The 17,888-nt window shown below is 63.8% G+C and overlaps 1 protein-coding gene across 1 annotated transcript; it reads left to right on the forward strand.

Moving 5' to 3' along the window:
• The first annotated feature begins 2,201 nt into the window (after positions 1 to 2,201).
• On the forward strand, positions 2,202 to 15,516 carry GPR26 (G protein-coupled receptor 26). The gene is made up of 3 exons (XM_036265859.1): positions 2,202 to 2,897; positions 8,682 to 8,795; positions 15,288 to 15,516. Exons 1-3 carry the CDS (start codon positions 2,230 to 2,232, stop codon positions 15,514 to 15,516), a joined length of 1,011 nt encoding a protein of 336 aa, XP_036121752.1. The 5' UTR covers positions 2,202 to 2,229.
• The last annotated feature ends 2,372 nt before the right edge of the window (positions 15,517 to 17,888 follow it).

Below are 17,888 nucleotides of genomic sequence, written 5' to 3' on the forward strand. Positions count from 1 at the left end.
CTTTGGCCCCTGGAATGCCAGCTCCTAGCCCATCCCCCACTTGTATAAACCCAGACCCCTCCCACTCCTCAGAGGGATGTGCTGTGTCCACGCACTTCAGGGTGGCCTCTTCTGGGGGCGTTGGTGACAGTCCAGTTTCTGTTCAACTCTTTGCAAAAATAGCCGTGGAGAGGACCACCTCAGTCTCCCACCTCTCGCTAGGAGCACGCGTGTTGTGTGTGCTCAGTGGAAAGAACATGGATTTGCATGTCACCCAGAGGTGAGCGCCAGGTCCCGTAATGATTCTGCCATCTGGATTGATTCATTCTGTTCTCTCTATTGGCGCTAACCAGAGTGACCTTGGCCAACTGTGGACCTTTCTGGTCTCAGCTCCTTCACTCGTCAAGATGGACCCGTGGCGCCTTGGCCGGAGGGTTGCCGCCAGCATGCCCATGTTGGGGGACTGAGCCTGCCTCTACGTGGAGCTGTGGGAACCCATCTAGAAGGGTGAGACTCAGTCCTGCTTGGAGCCCTCCCTCAGGGCCGTCACTGCACTCACTGACTCACGTGAACGCTGTCATGGACCCTCCCATTGCTCCTCTCCAGCTTGGAGAAGATGACATGCTGATCTGGCCACAGTGTGGTCCCCACGCCAAGCTCCAGAGTTCACGGCCCCTAATCAAATGGCCGGATTCTTGAGTCCTCCACAGGGGCCATGGAGACGCCGCGTCAAGGCCAGGAGCAGGCCTCTGCTTTCCTTGGCCGTGTAGGAAACTATCCCGCGAGGCTCAGGGAGGCCCAGTCCGGCTGCAGCCAAGGGGACCGAGGACCTCTGTCGTTCGCAGAAAGGGCCAGTCTGTGGAGCTAGAGGGACTGGCTTCGCTCTCTACCAATTCTGTCACGTGTACTCTTTCTGCCTCCGTTGCCGTGTCTGAAACACGCATGTATCGTTCAGGCCCCACGACTGGAGCGTGCTGCCTCGCAGACCCAGGCAGACGTGTGCAAGCTGACAGGCAGACGGCAGCAGCCGGGACTCGGAGGGGTGCTGAGCATCCGCCACACCAGGCTCTGCTGAGGCTGGCTGTGCACAGATGGATCTGAGCGGCCCTCGGGTCAGGGTCAGACGAAGGCCTCTCCGGGCTGCGGATGCTCAGGGTGTCACAGTGAGTCTCCGTGTTCCCCCACCAGGCCTGAGGATGCTGCTGAAGCTTGAGCTGACAGGTGATGGGAAGAGGGCACCCTAGACTGAGCCCCCCCCCCCAGGGGAAGCTGCTAAGCTGCTGCCCTCAGCCAGACCCCTGGTCACTGAATGGAGAAATGGGGCTCCTTTCCCTCTCAGCAAAAGGAGCCTCCCGAGCTCCCAGCTCAGCCCAGAGAGGGAAGAGCATCAGCCCTGGGAAGCTCAGGGGGAACAGGTTGGGTAGAACCTCCATGTCCAGGTCTCGCCGGGCCAGGGCTCAGTTTGGGACAGGTGGCACTGAGGTGTGAAGGTGCCCAGGTGCACCCCCCCCCTTTCTCAGAGAGATTTCCTAGACTCAGCCTGGCTTTGACACACAGAGGGGTGAGGGGGTGGGACAGCTACAAGGAACCAGTCACCCTGCCCGGAAGCCCTCAGGGCTGGTTCTCTCAGAGTGTGTGTGTGTGTGTGCGTGTGTGAGCGCGCGTGTGCGCACGCGCATCATGAAGACTTCTGTGATAGAAGCCACCAGATTCCCCAGAGAGGAGAGAGGGAAGAACAAGAGGCGAGGAGAAAATTGGGGGTGGGAGAGACAGATGGAGACACAGCAGTGGGAGAGAGAAAAGAGAGCACAGCAGAAGAGAGAGAGAGGGAGAGGAGAGGGGGAGAGAGAGAGGTGGAGGGGAGCGCAGAAAGGGAGAGCGAGCGAGCGGAGCAGACAGAGGGGAGGAAGAGAGCCAGGGAGCAGGAGGGTGCGCGAGCGGAGACAGAGGGATGGGGTGAGGGCAGGAGGAAGCGGAGACAGCGCGCGGGGGCGCAGGCGCCTGCATCCAGGATCCGAGGGCGCTGAAAGCTCCTGATTCGGCGGCGCACCGGCGCTGGCCCGGGAGGTGGCGCGGGGCTCCGGCGGGGCTGCGCGCCGAGGTGCTGGCCCGGGAGGAGGCACGGGGCTCCGGCGGGGCCGCGCGCCCTCCAGGGAGCTATGGCTGCGGGGACCAGGGGTCGCCGGGCGGTGGGCTGCCCCGCGGTGGCGCCGGACTGCGGACCCTGAGCGCAGGCGGCAGGCGCGCACCATGAACTCGTGGGACGCCGGTCTGGCGGGGCTGCTGGTGGGCACGATGGGCGTCTCGCTGCTGTCCAACGCGCTGGTGCTGCTCTGCCTCCTGCACAGCGCCGACATCCGCCGCCAGGCGCCCGCGCTCTTCACCCTCAACCTCACGTGCGGCAACCTGCTGTGCACCGTGGTCAACATGCCGCTCACGCTGGCTGGCGTCGTGGCGCAGCGGCAGCCGGCTGGCGACCGCCTGTGCCGTCTGGTCGCCTTCCTGGACACCTTCCTGGCCACCAACTCCATGCTCAGCATGGCCGCGCTCAGCATTGACCGCTGGGTGGCTGTGGTCTTCCCGCTGAGCTACCGTGCCAAGATGCGCCTCCGCGATGCCGCGCTCATGGTGGCCTACACGTGGCTGCACGCGCTCACCTTCCCTGCCACCGCGCTCGCCCTGTCCTGGCTGGGCTTCCACCAGCTGTACGCGTCCTGCACGCTGTGCAGCCGCCGCCCGGACGAGCGCCTGCGCTTCGCCGTCTTCACCGGCGCCTTCCACGCGCTCAGCTTCCTGCTGTCCTTCGTTGTGCTCTGCTGCTCCTACGTCAAGGTGCTCAAGGTGGCCCGCTTCCACTGCAAGCGCATTGACGTGATCACCATGCAGACCCTCGTCCTCCTCGTGGACATCCACCCCAGGTGAGGGCGCCCCAGGCAGGGCGCTGGGCCGGCGCCTGGGACTCGGTGCGGAGGGCGTCTTTGTGGGGGAAGGGGGCTCATACAACCCCATGCTGCAGTGTGTGGCCTTGGACAAGACCTCTGCCCCTGAGTCTCCATGTTCTCTCTGGGAAACTGGGCGGGGGGGGGGGGGGCCCTGCCTGTCTTAAGACAGACACGTGGGCCAAACAGTATACATGCTTTTTGAAGCATCAGGGTGAAAGTCACGGTGAGAATCCCGTTGGACTTCTTATACTAATTTTATGTGTTTGTGGTTTCCACTTTCAACAGCCTATGGGGGCCTCTAAAGGTTCCACTGGGGCCCTGAGAGAGTGGCCGAGATGTCTGGGGGGCTCCTCAAGGGCTCTCACACTGGGACGAGCTGCTCCTCCGGGCTCTGCGCGGCCTGCCTCCTGGCGCGCGTGTGTGCGGGCGAGTCCGAGGCTGCGCCTCCCTCTGTGGGTCCTGGAAGGAGCATCCGCAGGGCCCGAGGAGAGGGGGGCGGGGACCTCTCCCTGTCCTTCCAGGACAGCGCTGCCCTGTGTCTCCTGGACATAGAGCCCAGATGCCCACAGATGGACAGTGTCACCTCTGAGGTTCCCACCCCCTCCACCCTCACCTGGCGGCTGTTTCACAGGAAGGCAGCTTGGGGGGGGACAGGTGCAAGTACCCCCGGGGAACTTCTGCCCTCCCCTGAGACTCCCCTAGAGAGAAGGAGACATTGGCGGAGGCGTCCTGAGCTCACCTCAGCTTTCCTTCCGAGAGGAGGGGGACAGGCTGGTGGCGTCTCTGTGGCCTCTGCTATTTTGTATCCCAGTGGCCCAGGGAGGGGCAGGCTCTGTTGCCCAGGACCCTCGATAAGGGGACTTTGGCTCCCAGAAGGCAGGACAGTGAAGCAGACAGAGAGCCCTGATGGGGGTGGCCGGGGGCAGGGAGGGCGCTCCCCAGGCGTGAATCCCCCTCCCAGGGAGAAGCAACCTCATGGCTGAGGGACAGACCGGAGGTGTCAGTCTAAGCAGAGGTTCCTTCGGCCCGAGTTTTTCCTGCCTGTGAGCATGGAAGGGAAGTCTTTGAACCTCATGTCTGCACAGGGCACACCTGTCGGTGTTCACTGTCCCTCTCCAACGGCCTTCCCGGCTTATGCTGATGAATCCCATGAGGATTCGCAAGCCCTGTGTTCACATAGCAACTGCGTGTGTACCGGAGAGGTCAGCACGGTGCGCAGGCCACCCGCGTGCGCACTGGCTCACTGCACGCGTCCACGGGGTCCCGGCATTTAGGGACGTTTCCCGAGGCCACGGCTGCAGGGCAGTCAGCCCCTTCTGAGCACGAGGGGCGGGGCCTCACCTTAGAAAGTGCAGCCCCAGGACGGGGGCCGGGACTGGACCCTTCCTCAGTGGGTGGTCTCGGTGGTCTGCCAGTGCAGGAGGGCCGGGCACGAAAGGGATCAGTTCTTCTGATCGGTTCACACGCCGTCTCGCTCTCCTCCAGCGTCCAGAAGGGGGTTATGGCTCCTTCTCAACCCATCTAGGGTGTAGGGCCGGCTTCACTCTCCACCCCGAGAGCTCAGGGGTCTCGGGAGCAGGAACAGCTGCTCTGCTGACCCCGGTCCCCTCTTCTCCCCTCCTCCCACCTCCAGGGCTTTCTGACCTTCTCTAAGCCCCAGAATGCTTTGAGGAGCCCCTGCCCCCAGGACGTGGGACCCTGCAGGGCCAAGGGGCAGCACCCACCTGCTGGGGCGGGAAGGGCTTCTGGGACCAGGTGCCACTGGGTGGTGCCGGCTGGGGCTGGCCTGAGGTCACAGACAGAGGCGGTGACAGAGCTCACTGCCCCTTCGGAGAGCACCGCCTGCTTCCCTCTGGGGGCTGTGTCCCCAGAGTGAGAGGGTGGCCCGTGGACCACGGGGGCGGGCACGGCTCCCTGAGAGCTGACCCAGTCTTCTTTCTCGCTCTCCGTTCTTCCCCTGCACAAATGAGACACTGCAGAGCTAACTCGGGGACCGCCCCTAGCACCCCAAGCCCTAGGCACCCAGGGCCCAGGAAGACCAGCCCAACCTCCTGGGCTGGTTTGGTGCCGAGAGCCGGGCACCTGGGGGCACCATGGCAGGTCAGCCAAAGCCAGGCTCCCTAATCTGGACGAGGGCAGCACTGCTCACTGGCCACCACAGTCACGACCTCCTGAGGCTTAATTAAGAGGGACCGGTTTGCATTCCTTGAGGCCCAGGGTGGTCAAGAAGCTCCCTGGTGGTGCCCACTGTCCCACAGTGTTGACCGAGGCGAGTGGCAGCCGGGCTCCTTCGCTTCGACGTCAGCAAATCTCGCGGACCCTCTGTTCTGGGTCAAACCTGGGACCCTGAGACAGTCCCCACGCCTGCCTTCCTGTGGCAGTTTCTCCGGTCACTGCGGCCACAGAGCAACGTGGGTTCCTGGCGTGCATTTCCCACCTGGCCCTCCAGCTGTCCAGCGGGCTGGGCTCAGGCTCCCAAACCACAGCTCCGGACTCGTTATGCGGGTCCCCACCTGGTGCCGCCAGACGGCCGTCTGCTGATGTGGGACACAGGGGGACCCGCGGCAGGGAGGTGGCGTCATGGAGCAGGATGGGGGAGCACGCACCCTGGGGCCGAGGTCTGCTGGGGCGGCTGAGTGCCACGGGAGGGTCCAGACTGTGGCATAGTGGATGGAAGAGCCTGTGGAGGTACCTCACTGTGCCCTCGATTGTACAGGGGAGCACCCTGGGAGAGCCAGAGAGTGGGGCGCTCCCCTCACCGAGCAGATCTGGACTGCTGGCCCCATGCTTGTCTCTGGGCCTCACATCTGCCCAGGGGGCCTCTGCTCTCCAGCCCCTCACTGCCCGGGGTCTGAGGTCCCCAGGGCCACCAGCCCCCTCACTGCCCGGGGTCTGAGGTCCCCAGGGCCACCAGCCCCTGCACTGCCCGGGGTCTGAGGTCCTCCAGGGCCACCAGCCCCTGCACTGCCCAGGGTCTGAGGTCCTTCAGGGCCACCAGCCCTCCGCACTGCCCGGGGTCTGAGGTCCTCCGGGGCCACCAGCCCCTGCACTGCCCGGGGTCTGAGGTCCTCCGGGGCCACCAGCCCCTGCACTGCCCGGGCTCTGAGGTCCTCCAGGGCCACCAGCGGCCCGGGAATACCTGGAGAATCCGTGTGGCAGCTCGCTCACCGCCCAGTAATCTGTGGGAGGCAGCGGGGTCTGGAGGACACACCCCAGATCTTGGAGTCAGGAGACTTGGAATGAATCCTGGTCTGTGCCCAGCTCACTGAGTGACCCTGGGCATGGCATAGACCTTGCTGGGCCTCAGTGTCCTCGTCTGCCGATGAGATCACAGCTCTCGGGGCTGCAAGCGTCCGAGGAGCTGGGTTTGGCAGAGCCGTGAGCGGTAGGGCACAGATGGCAAGTGCCCAGTCGCCCTGCCGCTGCTCGGGGCGTGGCGAGCCTCTGAGACTGTGCTGCCCCCCAGCGATAAGCGTGAGGACGGCACTGTCCCCTCGGAGCCTGAGGCTGCCCCCCCCCACCTGCTCCCACCAACCTGCTCCGTCCTGGGATCAGAGAAGCTCAGGTAGAGAAGTACATCCCTTTGTTTGCTAGAGTTCAAGGGAGCAGACGGGGTTCTGACCAGCAGCGCCACCCCGAGAGCCAGCGACTGCATCTACCCTCACCTGTACCCCACTCCTGGGGGCAAGTCCCTCCCTGCTCTGAGCCCCTGTTTTCCCATCTGGGAGCTGGGTGGGTGGGTGAGAGGCTCTCTCGTACCGCGCATGACATAGGACAGAGTCCGGCCTGTCTGTCCCAGGGCAGGGGCGTGGCCAGGCCCATGAGGGTCCCGGTGCAGCATCCACCCCGACACCCTCTGGGTGGTTCTCAGGCATCTGAGAAACGGACGACATTGTCGGGGGCACAGATTGGAGGGCGCCCGGCCCCAGTGCCGCCACCCCCTCGCTGAGCTGTGTGAGCTCGGTGCTCATCTTCGGGGATGGCCCGAGTGCTCTCCTCCCACGGGGTGACGCACCGTGACGGCCCAGCACACCCGGCTCCTTCCCAAATCTGCAGCACGTCTCACCGCCATCGCACTGAAGGCGTGGGCAGAAATACCCAACGTTAAAACAAAAAGTCCCGTGTTGTGGAGAATATGCCAAAAAACACTGCGCTCCAGGGTGACCATTGTCCTGGTTTTCCTGGGACAAGAAGGCCTTAGCGGTTTAAAATGGAGACAGCCTCGGGCACTCCAAGATGAGCTGGTCACCTCACGGCACCCAGAACTCCTGCGGGTGGGGAGTTCTCTCCACGTCCACCCTGCCCCGCACCCGCGGCCGGAGCCAGACGGCCCTGGCGCTAAGCGGCAGACACCGGGTGTACATGGAGCGCGGAGATTTAAGGCTGACTCTTGCTAAGTGACCTTGACCGAAGTCACCCACCTGCCCCTCCCCCACTGTACTCTTCAGACTTTCCGGACGAGGTGATGTCGCGGCACCTCCCTACATGGCAGCCCCGATCACGGGATCTAATTAAAGACTCCAGACAGGGGGTTGTTATTGATGTAGGAATTAGCAATATTAGTCATGAGTAATCAATATTCAGCCAGTACGAAGCCAATTGAACCTCCTCTCCAACTCTCTACATTCCCAGAACGGCCCGGGCCGAGGGGGACAGTCCCGCAGGAGGCGGGGCCTCCGTGCACTTGACAGATGAGGAAGGGTCTGGGTGAAGCTGGAGTCATGGATCCTGGGAAGGAGGGGGGCTGCCCGGCATCCGTGCTGCGCCCCTGCTGCCGTCCAGCAGCCAGCGAATTCCGAGCGAGGGCACTGCGGCCCCGCCCTGGCCTGCAGGTCTTCACTCCCTGGGCAGCTCTGCCCAGTCTCCCTCCCTGCTCACTTCCGGACCCCTGTGCTTTACTTTGAAAAACACAGGCCGCCATTGGGCCCCGTGGGGTGGAGCACGGGCCCCCCTTTCCTGGACGGTGGTCACGGCCGCCTCGCGGGTCCTCGGCGCTTCCCTGTGGCTGCAGGAGACGGCTCCCATGTCTGTTCTCGGGACAGGGCGTGGGAGAGAGGCGTAGGCGGCTGTGTCCCCCTCAAGGCTGTGTCCCCGATTCTCCAGGGACGTCACAGTCTCTTAGCGTCGCCGAGCTCGGTTTCTGAAGGAACTGAGTGACTTCTCTCGGTGACCCCATAGAGTGGTGTCCGCAGCTCCCAGCAGGGCTGGGGCCTGGGGCTGGACGGCACGGGGTGAAAGGTGGGAGGACAGGAGGCCCGTTCACAGTGCCCTGGGGCCAGGTCGCCCTGGAGGACAGGAGGCCCGTTCACACAGACGCAGGTTCAGATCCTGTCTCCACGTCCCCGCTGAGCAGATTCACGCGGCCTCACTGAGCCCTGGGCTTCCCCGTACCGCAGGGCAGGTGAGGCGCACCTGGCAGGACCCGCTGTCGTCAGGATAGCGGGAGAGAGAGAACCTAGTGCCCAGCTGGCGTTCGGTGGCCGGCGCGAGTCACGGGAATGAGTTCGTATGATTTGCACTGGCTTGGACACTGCTGACTGGGTTACGCATTGAACACATTGCATCTGTGTGCTCTGTGCCGTAATCCTCAAAACAGCCCTCGGCGGCATTTTATGAGATGGCCACCCACGCTGCACAGGGGTCACACAGCCAGCGAGGCCAGGGCTTGGCCCCGGGCACCCTGGCTGCGTAGCCAAGCTCCCACCCTCGGGCCCGTGGGAACACGGGCGGCCGCAGTCACCTGCCCCTGTCTCCCTGCAGTGTGCGGGAACGCTGTCTGGAGGAGCAGAAGAGGAGGCGCCAGCGAGCCACCAAGAAGGTCAGCACCTTCATCGGGACCTTCCTCGTGTGCTTCGCGCCCTACGTGGTCACCAGGTGGGTCTGGCCGGCGGTGCGGGCTGTGGGGTGGCTGGCAGCGCCCTGGGGTGAGCGTGGACGTGGACGTGGACGTGGACGTGGCAGGTTCGATGAGGAAGGTGCGCGCCTTTTCTCTGTAGCCTTGAATCCTTTAGGTTTAACTCAGAACTAAAAGGGTTGTAAAAATCTCTCTCGGGTGCTTCCCAAATCTCGTCCTGACTTTTTATCCTGGGCCCAGCACCAGGAAGCCCTAAAGGACAGGCAAGGGGAAGATGGGCGGACACCTGCAGTGGCCGGGTTCCCACTGCCCGCCGGGTGCAATAGAGCCCAGCCCCGGCACGCTCAGCCCGACACCCTGGTCAATAGCGGGGGCCGTGGGCCATATGCACAGCCATGCCACCCACGAGTGTCCGCCTGTCCTGCGTCCAGTGACTCGCCAGTGTCCCGCCTGGCTCGGCCTAGAACAAGCCTGCGCACGGGCCCTCTTGCCGCTCGGGTCTGCGTCTCCGCCGAGAGCGTGAAGTTCGCTCTCTCCTTCCAGAGCGATGGGGGAGGCGCTTGGTGCCCACACCCCGCTCTGCACCGGAAAGCTGCCCTTTCTGAGACCACTGAGAGCAGGTTGCCGGAGTGTCCCTCAAACCCTCACTGAGCTGTTGGCGCGGAAGCTGGCATGGTCTCTCCCCAGGCAGCCTCCTCCCACCGAGCCTGTAGACAGAGCCAGGCACGGAGTCTGGGGTAACGTCCGACAGCTGTGGGGACCTCGGAGCTGGCGGAATCGCGACTTCGGGAAGAGATGTGCCAGCCCCTTTGAGCTGACCAAGATCAGGCCGCTGGGCAGGGACCCCCTTGTCTTGGTCCCCAGTGTAGCCCCCTCTGCCTGACAGCGTTCTCAGAGGGGGAGTATCATTCTCAGGTCAGGAACCACTCAAGTCTTCCAACAGGTTCTCAAGCTCCCTTTACATTATTCCCTTGTTATAAGGGAACAGGCCATTTTTATAACTGCGCCTGTCACTCACGAACACCTGTCACACACCAGGTACTGGGAGGCACCAGTACCTGCCTGCACTTGGCACAGCCCTCCTGCAAAGTGAAGACTGGCATCCGCATCTCACGAGGTGCAGAGAAGTGGAGGAGTCCCCAGGGACGCAGCAACCGGCAGAACCCAGGGTGAAAGGCGGGTCGACCTGCGGCAGTGATTTAGCAGCATCTCCAGGGCACAGGACCAGGCACCGGACACACGGAGACGCCGCCTGCAGGCCGACCCCACGCCCTGTGCCCCAGCATCCTTGGTGACCAGGCACAGCTCCAGGCTCCCAGGGGAAAGGCAGGCGGGCCTGAGTCCTTTCCCTGGAAGAAGTGGCCGGTTCTCGTGGCGTCACCTCTGATCTCCCACCTGGTGACAGCAGGTTGGGTAGACCTGAGCGGGGACCAGCGGCAGTCAGCGTTGGTGGCTGCAGCCATCGGCAGACTTGGCTGGCGTGGTGCTGACCGTGCCGCAGACCCCCTCAGAGAGACACGTCCACCATCTGCACCAGCCACGGCGCACTGGGCACTTCACATGACAGTGGGAGGTGCTGGGAAGCCTCCACCTCCCCTCACCTGCTAAGAGACCCGGCCTTCTGCTCGTGCCCACTCACCTCGGCTCCCGCGTCGCCGAAGCCGGGCTCATGCCTGACTCTTCCCAGAGCATCTGAGCAGGGCCTGGAGACCTGCCACAGACTGCCACCTGAGAGCTGATTAAATGTCTCCTGAACTGAACGAGCATGTCGGGGAGCATGCGGAGGGCTGTCACCTCCATGACGGTGTACGCTCCAAATGATTGTGCGGGCCCGCCACGGAGCGGGGCTTTGCGGCTCCGACGGCACCATTGCTGCGCTGTCCACAGTCGCAGAATCCTGCGGATGGCAGAGGGTGGCCGCCCAGCATTAATAGTCTAGTGATGAGATGTCTTTTCCATCCTAATGTCTCATGAAAATTTGAACTGTCAGCTTATTACTTACAGGTCTTTGAACACACAGACCCAATTGCCCAGAAGTCTGGGGCAGACATCTGGCTGGCTTCCCAGAGAATGTTCTGTGACCCATGTTGCATTGGGGACAGAGTGTGTGTGTGCATGTGTATGTGTGTGCATGCATGTGTGTATGTGTGAGCACATCTGTGTGCATGCGTGTGCACGTGTGCATGCGTGTGTCAGAGAGAAGGGATGATGGAGAAGGTTAAGAGAAGGTGCCAATTTACCATGTCAGGTTCAAGAGTCAAAAGTAAAGGTCGCTGACCGCATCCTGTAACCCCGCCGAGAAGCTGGAGGGGCAGCCGGGCCCCAGGAGGCACATGGTTCCAGGGTCCAAAGCCTGGTCTTCCACCTCCAGGCCAGTGGCTCCCACACATCACTTTGGCCGGCTCCGCCCCTGTGCAGGAGGGAGGCCCGGGGGGAGGGGCTTGAGACAGTGTTTGTGAAGCGCTTCCGAGGCTCAGCCTGGAGTGCGCAGGGAGGAGCTGGGGCCCGGGGCTGCTGTTCCTGTTTGCCCCAGAACTCGGTCTCCTTGTGGCTTTTGCTGTCCGGCTGAATTGAGACGGCGGTCTCTCTGGGGCTCAGAGGCCTGGCAAGTGCACCCCACCCTCCCTCCGGGACCAGGACTGCCAGGCTGCAGGCAGGGGTGAGAGGTCCCTGTGCGTGAGGGCAAGGGCTGGGCTCCCTGGCCTCGGCCACCTTCTGCCGTGACAGTCGGCACAGAGACTGTCCGCCCCGGTCAGAGGCTTCCTGCCAAGAAAGCAGAGGAGCGGCTCCCGGGAGGCCCCCCAACAACTGCAGAGCAAAGGGGTGCAGAGGTGGGGCCAGGGGTGCAGGACTGGGGTGGGGTGGGACCTGGGTATCTGCACGGTCACCTTGAGTCAGAATAACACACACGTCTGTGCTCTGCTTCCAACTGGTCAGCAGGCGTTTGGCCTCCCACCAGGCACAGCCCAGACGCCCAGACCCCTGGCACTCACAGCAGGGTCCTGCCTCCCCTCCCCCACCTGCCCTCCCTCCCCCACCTCCCCCTCCCCTCCTCCTCCTCCTCCCTCCCTCCCTTTCCTTCCCTCCTCCTCCCCCTCCCTTCCCCCACCTCTCTCCACCCTCCCCCACCCTCCCCTTTCCTTCCCTCCTCCTCCCCCTCCCTCCCCTCCCTTCCCCCACCCCCCCACCCTGACCTCTGCACTGGGCTCAGCCCAGGGTGTTCTCCGGGAGAGCTGGAGGGAGCGCTGTGCCAGGCGGGTCAGGGCGGCGGGTCACTCTGAGCACAGAAGCGTAAGCCTTTCCCCCGAGCGGAGCCGAGTAGCAGAGGTTTCCCCAGGGAACACCCAGGCAACACACGGAAAGTCACCTTGGTGCTGAGTGGAAGGCCAGGCAGGGTGGGGCGTGAGGTCAAGGAGGGGGCACCAAGGCCTCGGCAGCTGCCCCCCCCCCTGGTCCACACTGGGCTCCAGGAATGGGGTGCGGCCTATGACCAGCCACAGGGGCTGAACGACCTCCTCACCCCACCTTCGGCTGCTCGCGGGGCACCTTGCCCGGCGTTGCGGGGGGCACGGCTGAGTGGCTTCCACAGCGGAAATGTGCCGTCTCAGTCCTGGGCGCCAGAAGCTCAGAATCAGGTGCTGGCAGGGCCGGTGCCTTCGGAGGCTGAGGGAGAGTCTGCTCCAGGCCCCCCCAGCTGCTGGGGTCCGCTGGGAGTCTCTGGTGTCCCTCAGCTCAGAGGACATCACCCCACCTCCGCCTTTATGGTCACATGTTGTTCTCTGTGTGCGTCCTGTCCAACTGACCCCCTTTATAAGGACCCCAGTCATCAGGGACTAGGGCCCACCCCAATAACCTCACCTCCTGAATTCCCTCTGCGGGGACCTGTTGCCGAGGAAGGTCTTCTGAGGTCCTGGGGTAGGACTTCAGCGTAGGAATCGAGGAGGCACAGTTCCACCCAACGGGGGCTGTGAGAAACGGAAACCAATCCCGCTTCATTCGCACCCGGGCCCGGTGCTCCCTAACGCGGGGCTCTCGGTCAGAGCCGGGTGGGGGCAGGAAAGGGGCCAATAGACCGACAGGAGCAGGGACGCAGCAGGAGAGCAGGGCTGTCTCCACGGGCAGGGCCACCGCGCCCGACCTGAACAAGGACGCCCCTCTCCTGGCGGGAACATGGCTGAGTGTCCCTCTGTGAGAGGTGGTCTGACGGGATCACGTGATCGTACAAACACCTGCTCAGATCTGCAGTGAGAAAGAAGCCACCAGGGCAGCATGGAAATCCTGCCCGTCGGTCCCCTGGCGCAGATGGGCCTTGGAGCCATCAGAGCCGGGACAGAGCAGAGCCGGCCGCTGCAGGTGCACGGCTGTGGTGGCGGACGGGCCCCCAAGTGCGCAGGGAAAGCTGGCGGCAGGCCAGCCACCCGTGAGCCTGGCAGGGGCACCCCGGCCGGCCTCAGCCTCCCCCAGTGGCCGCACCGGAGCGGTGGCCGGGCCTGTGCTGACCCCGAGTATCTCTGCCTGGAGACCCCGACATGAGCTTACAGAGCAGGAGTCTTCCTGTGCGCTGTCCGCCGGGGAAGTGATGGGCGTCCTGGGTGGCTCGTGGCAACCTCGTGGACACACTGTTCCCAGGGCTCGAAGGGCCCCAGAGCTCACCTCGCCCAAATCATTGCTGAGAGTTGCATCCCTGGGTGGCCCCAAGTCGGGGCTTGGATGACGTTAGATGGAGCCGGGTTTTCCATGGAGGGGACACTGGCCTGCTGCTCGGTCTCTGGGCCTCGATGTCCTGGTCTGTAAAATGGGAATGCAGCCCCCTCCGCGGGATCATCGTAAGGTCAGAGTGTGTGCCTCAAGGACCTGGCCCGAAGGAGACTTTCACTGGGAAGTACCAGCACTGAGCAGGGGAGCCCAGGTTCTACAGAAAGTCCCTGGGAAGCAAATGCAGTAATTTTACCTCTTAGTTGTCTCAGCGGTGAAATTTGATGGAGTCATTGTGCTCTGTGAACCTGCAAATAATCACTTTGATCCTGCTGGGTGGTTCGATGCTGTGCGACTCTTATAATAACTCCTCTGGGACAACCAAGGTGGTAGGACTGAGCAGGCGGCACAGGGAAGACCAGACACCTCGGAAGAGCCCTCGGTGTCCACAGCAGCACCTGCTGGCCTCCAGCGACTTCACTGAGCCTGTTAGGTGTGAATTCTAAATGGGGGGGGGGGCTCCTTACATGCATCACTCCCCCAAATAGATTTCTTAGAAGTACGGGTCCCCCAAATGCTCACAGCTCATTGTCCCTGCCGGGCTCCCGAGGACGTGAACGGGAAGGTGGCCACATCCCCCGTGGGCCAGAGGGCCGGGCAGACAGTGGTGCTGAGGAAGCCGACTGGGGACCCCGAATGGACTGCCTGAGGAACTGTGTGAGGGTCATGGCCACCGGCCTCCCCTGGTCCCTCCACGGGCTTGGCCTCCCAGCCTCACCCACAGAAGGGCAGCCAGAGTCCCCGCCCACGCTCCGCCCTCCGTACCTGTGTCCTCAGCTGGGGCGCCCACCTCGCGGAGGGAAGAGGACAGTGTGCTGCAGGCGCCACCCCAGACGGGGGACCTTCCCTCCCTGCCCGCCGGACTGTGGGAGGGGGGAGGGCGACCTGTGACCTCTCAGCTCTCCCCCAGCTCTGGGCCTTTTCTACCTTAGTTAATGCTGAATAACGTCCAACGTGGCCAAGGGCGCTGGGCACGCCTGAGAGAGAACGGGGGCATCACTCGGGGGGTTTCACAGAGGAAGCTGCCCGCCTGGCGGCAGCACCCCTGAAGGGGTTGGAGGATGGGTCCCGGGAGGACTCTCAGGCTGTGCCCCTTGACATAGCTTCACCTCCCCTCGCCCCTCCAGGGGACCCCGACTGCCGCTGTTGCCACGGGCCACCAGCCCCGGGAAGAGGCTCCTGGCCAGCGGGTTCTTTCCCGGCGCGAGAAGGGCTCCGACTGCAGAATGTTTGCGAGGCCCTGCTCAGCCTCCTCCCGGGCAGCCTGCTGTGGGGAGCCGGGCCGGAAGCAAAGCCTCGGCCTTCCCACTCGGAGGGCCGCAGACACGGTCGCACCGCACTGTCTTCCCCGCAGACAGCATCCAGGCACGAGGAAGGGAAACCGCCAGCCCAGGGTCACCAGCTGGTCAGCAGCGGAGGTGGGGCCAGTGGCCAGGACAGTATTAGCGATTAGCCCGTTTCTCCGATGAGCTCGGGTTCCAGTCCCGCCTCGATAATGCCCTGGTCCTGTGACCTTGGCCCAGGGACTCCCTGTCCTTGGACGTCTGTGCCCTCACGTGTCACACGGAGAGGGTCCTGCCTCCGAGGTCTCCGTGAAGCCAGACGCGGAAGGTGCGCAGTTGTAGCCCCTGGAGTGAGAAGTGCCCGCTGCCGTCGCCCTGGTGGCCCGCGTTCCCTGGGGAGCAGGCTGGGGACACAGGCTTGGCCAGCACGCCAGGCGGGGTGCCCTCGCAGTAACGACCTCCGTCTCTCCGCAGGCTGCTGGAGCTGTCCACGGTGCCCATCGCCGCCCACTGGGGGGTGCTGTCCAAGTGCTTGGCCTACGGCAAGGCGGCGTCGGACCCCTTCGTGTACTCGCTGCTGCGGCACCAGTACCGCAGGAGCTACAAGGAGATTCTGAACAGGGTCTTCCACAGACGCTCCCTCCGCTCCTCGGGCCTGGCCGGGGGCTCCCACAGCCGCAACGTCCTGCCCGTCTCGGAGTGAAGGCCCCTCCCGTCTCGGAGTGAAGGCCCCCTGCCGCACGCGTGGAAGGAGGCTGCGGGCAGAGGCGGGAGGGCTGGGCCCCGGGCCACACCGCCGCCGCCACCACCCGGCCGGCCAGCCAGCTGCGTCCTTGGCTGGTAGGGGCGCTGGAGGCTGCTTCCCAGCCCCTCAGGGGCAGCTGCTGAGCTGTCCCTGTCGATCACCGAAGGACGGCCGGGCACGTGCTGCGGACGGCCTTTCTGAGCAGCTACTTGGAGCTCCTAGACTCACGGAGGCTCCTGGAGGTGAACTCAGCCCGTCGTGGGCGAGGACGTGTGTTGCTGGAGGCAGGTGGGGAAGCGCAGGGCCCACCTGCCTCCTGAGCACGGGGCACCGGGCTCCATGCTGCAGGGCGCGGGCTCCTGGGCACCCGCCCTGCTGGGAGCACGGACGGCAGTGGCCGGGCGGCCGCTCGCGTGGCCTGGCTGCTCTTCTCCACGTGGCGGTGGTGGCCGCTTCCACCCAGATGTCTCTCAGCTGGACTGGCTCCCTTGTGCCGCGCTGGGACCTGGGGCCCTGTGCCCGAGGGGAATCGTCCCACACAGCGCATCCCCAGTGGCTGCTGACCAGTCTTAGAAACACTTACACTGGCCTGAATGTGCTCCGTGCCCGCCCCCAAGGCTGACCTGTGTGTGTGTGGACAATCCAAGCACAAACATGTTTAAACAGGCAGGTAACACATGTAATTGTGTTCTCTCTCTCTCTTTTTTTAATCCTCACTCGAGAAGGTTTTTCTATTTATCTTCAGACAGAGTGGGAGGGAGGGAGGGAGGGGGAGAGAGAGAGAGAGAGAGAGAGAGACATTGACGTGAGAGGGACACATCGGCTGATTGCCTCCCACACAACCCTGACCAGGGCCGGGGACGAACCACAACCAAGGTACAAGCCTGTGGCTTGAATCAAACCCGCGACTCATTGGTCCGTGGGCTGACGCTCTACCGCTGAGCCTAACTGGCCAGGGCGTAATGGTGTTCTCCGAAGTCTGACCCTGAAGTCACCTTCTCTGCGCCGTAGTCTGGAGCCGAGGAGGCGGGAGGAAGGTGGCCGGCTGGTCCCTGACCCCCATGTGGGACCTGAACGCGCAGGAAGCATTTCACCTGGTCTCTCACATCCGGTCTGGCACGTCCTTCGAGATGCACAGACAAGAACTGCCCCGAGCAGGGTCTCGGCCTTGACTTTAGCGCACCGGTTCCATTATCCCAGTTTCTGTAAGTCTGTCGACACGCAGCAGAGGTGTCTGAGGGGAGCGGGAGAGTGTGCCCGGCTATGACGGCAGAGGGGGTGTATATTGCGAATTACAGCTGTGATCCTATGCTGGCCGTAGCAGCCCCATCAGGAGTCAGCAAACACAAGGGGGTGGGCACACTCTCCGCCCCGTCCGTCCCTGTTCACATGTGAGGGCTACAAGCAGGTATCTTCGTCCTTGGTGGTCCCTCTGGGTGGAAGGGATGGGAGGGGTGGGCATCTCCTCCTCCCCTTCCAGCTCCACGGGCCTGACTTCCGAGGTGGGGGGGGGGGGCGAGGAGGGGCGTGGTCCGCCAGGGACACACGGGGAGCAGCCTGTCGGTTTCCACGGTGGCCCCGGCATCGAGAGAAAGGGAAGGGCTGTGCGTGTCTATTTGAAAAGACGTCTCATTACACAGCCTTCTCCTTTAGAAAACAAATAACGGGGCTGGCCTCGTCTTGTCGAGGCTCCAGGTTTCCATGGAGACCGTTCCAGAGCCGGACACAGCTTCCGGGCCTGCGCACCTTCCCGCCGCAGGTGGAGGTGTGCTCACGGTGCCCGGCGCAGCCGGCGGGCATGGCCGTCCGTGTCCGTGCTCAGGGGCGCGACCTCGCCACGGGGGGAACAGCCATACTCGGAGCATCAGCAGAGGCCACCAACCAGGTCTCTTCTGCCCTGAGAGCGGTGGGTGACCACCGACCAGCACACCACGGCCGGGCAGCACCCGTGTGTTACCGACACGGACTCCACCCGACCCCGAGCGTGTCTGTTCTTTCGTGGCCGTTCCCGAGGGACAGGCAGCTGCCTGTCTCCACCGACTTGGCACCGGAAGGACCGGTGTGGGTGATAACAAGCGTGCAACCAAGAAAATGTGGGCGCCAGGCGAGCCGTGACCCCGGGTGGGGTCCGTAGGCAGCCGGTCAGCCTGGAGGGATGACTGTCCCACCGTCCTCCTGCCCTCTGTCCAGACACTCGTGTCCTGACCCACCAGGTGCTCGACCTCTCGCCGCTACGGAACGAGATCCATCCCCCTGAGGCCACAAGGCTCGGAAAGATGCATCTCATCATTTCCGCCAAACTCCCAGCCACCTGCGAAACGAGGTGTGTG

This window comes from Molossus molossus, unplaced genomic scaffold (assembly GCF_014108415.1).
Source record: "Molossus molossus isolate mMolMol1 unplaced genomic scaffold, mMolMol1.p scaffold_m16_p_17, whole genome shotgun sequence".
Taxonomy (NCBI): domain Eukaryota; kingdom Metazoa; phylum Chordata; class Mammalia; order Chiroptera; family Molossidae; genus Molossus; species Molossus molossus.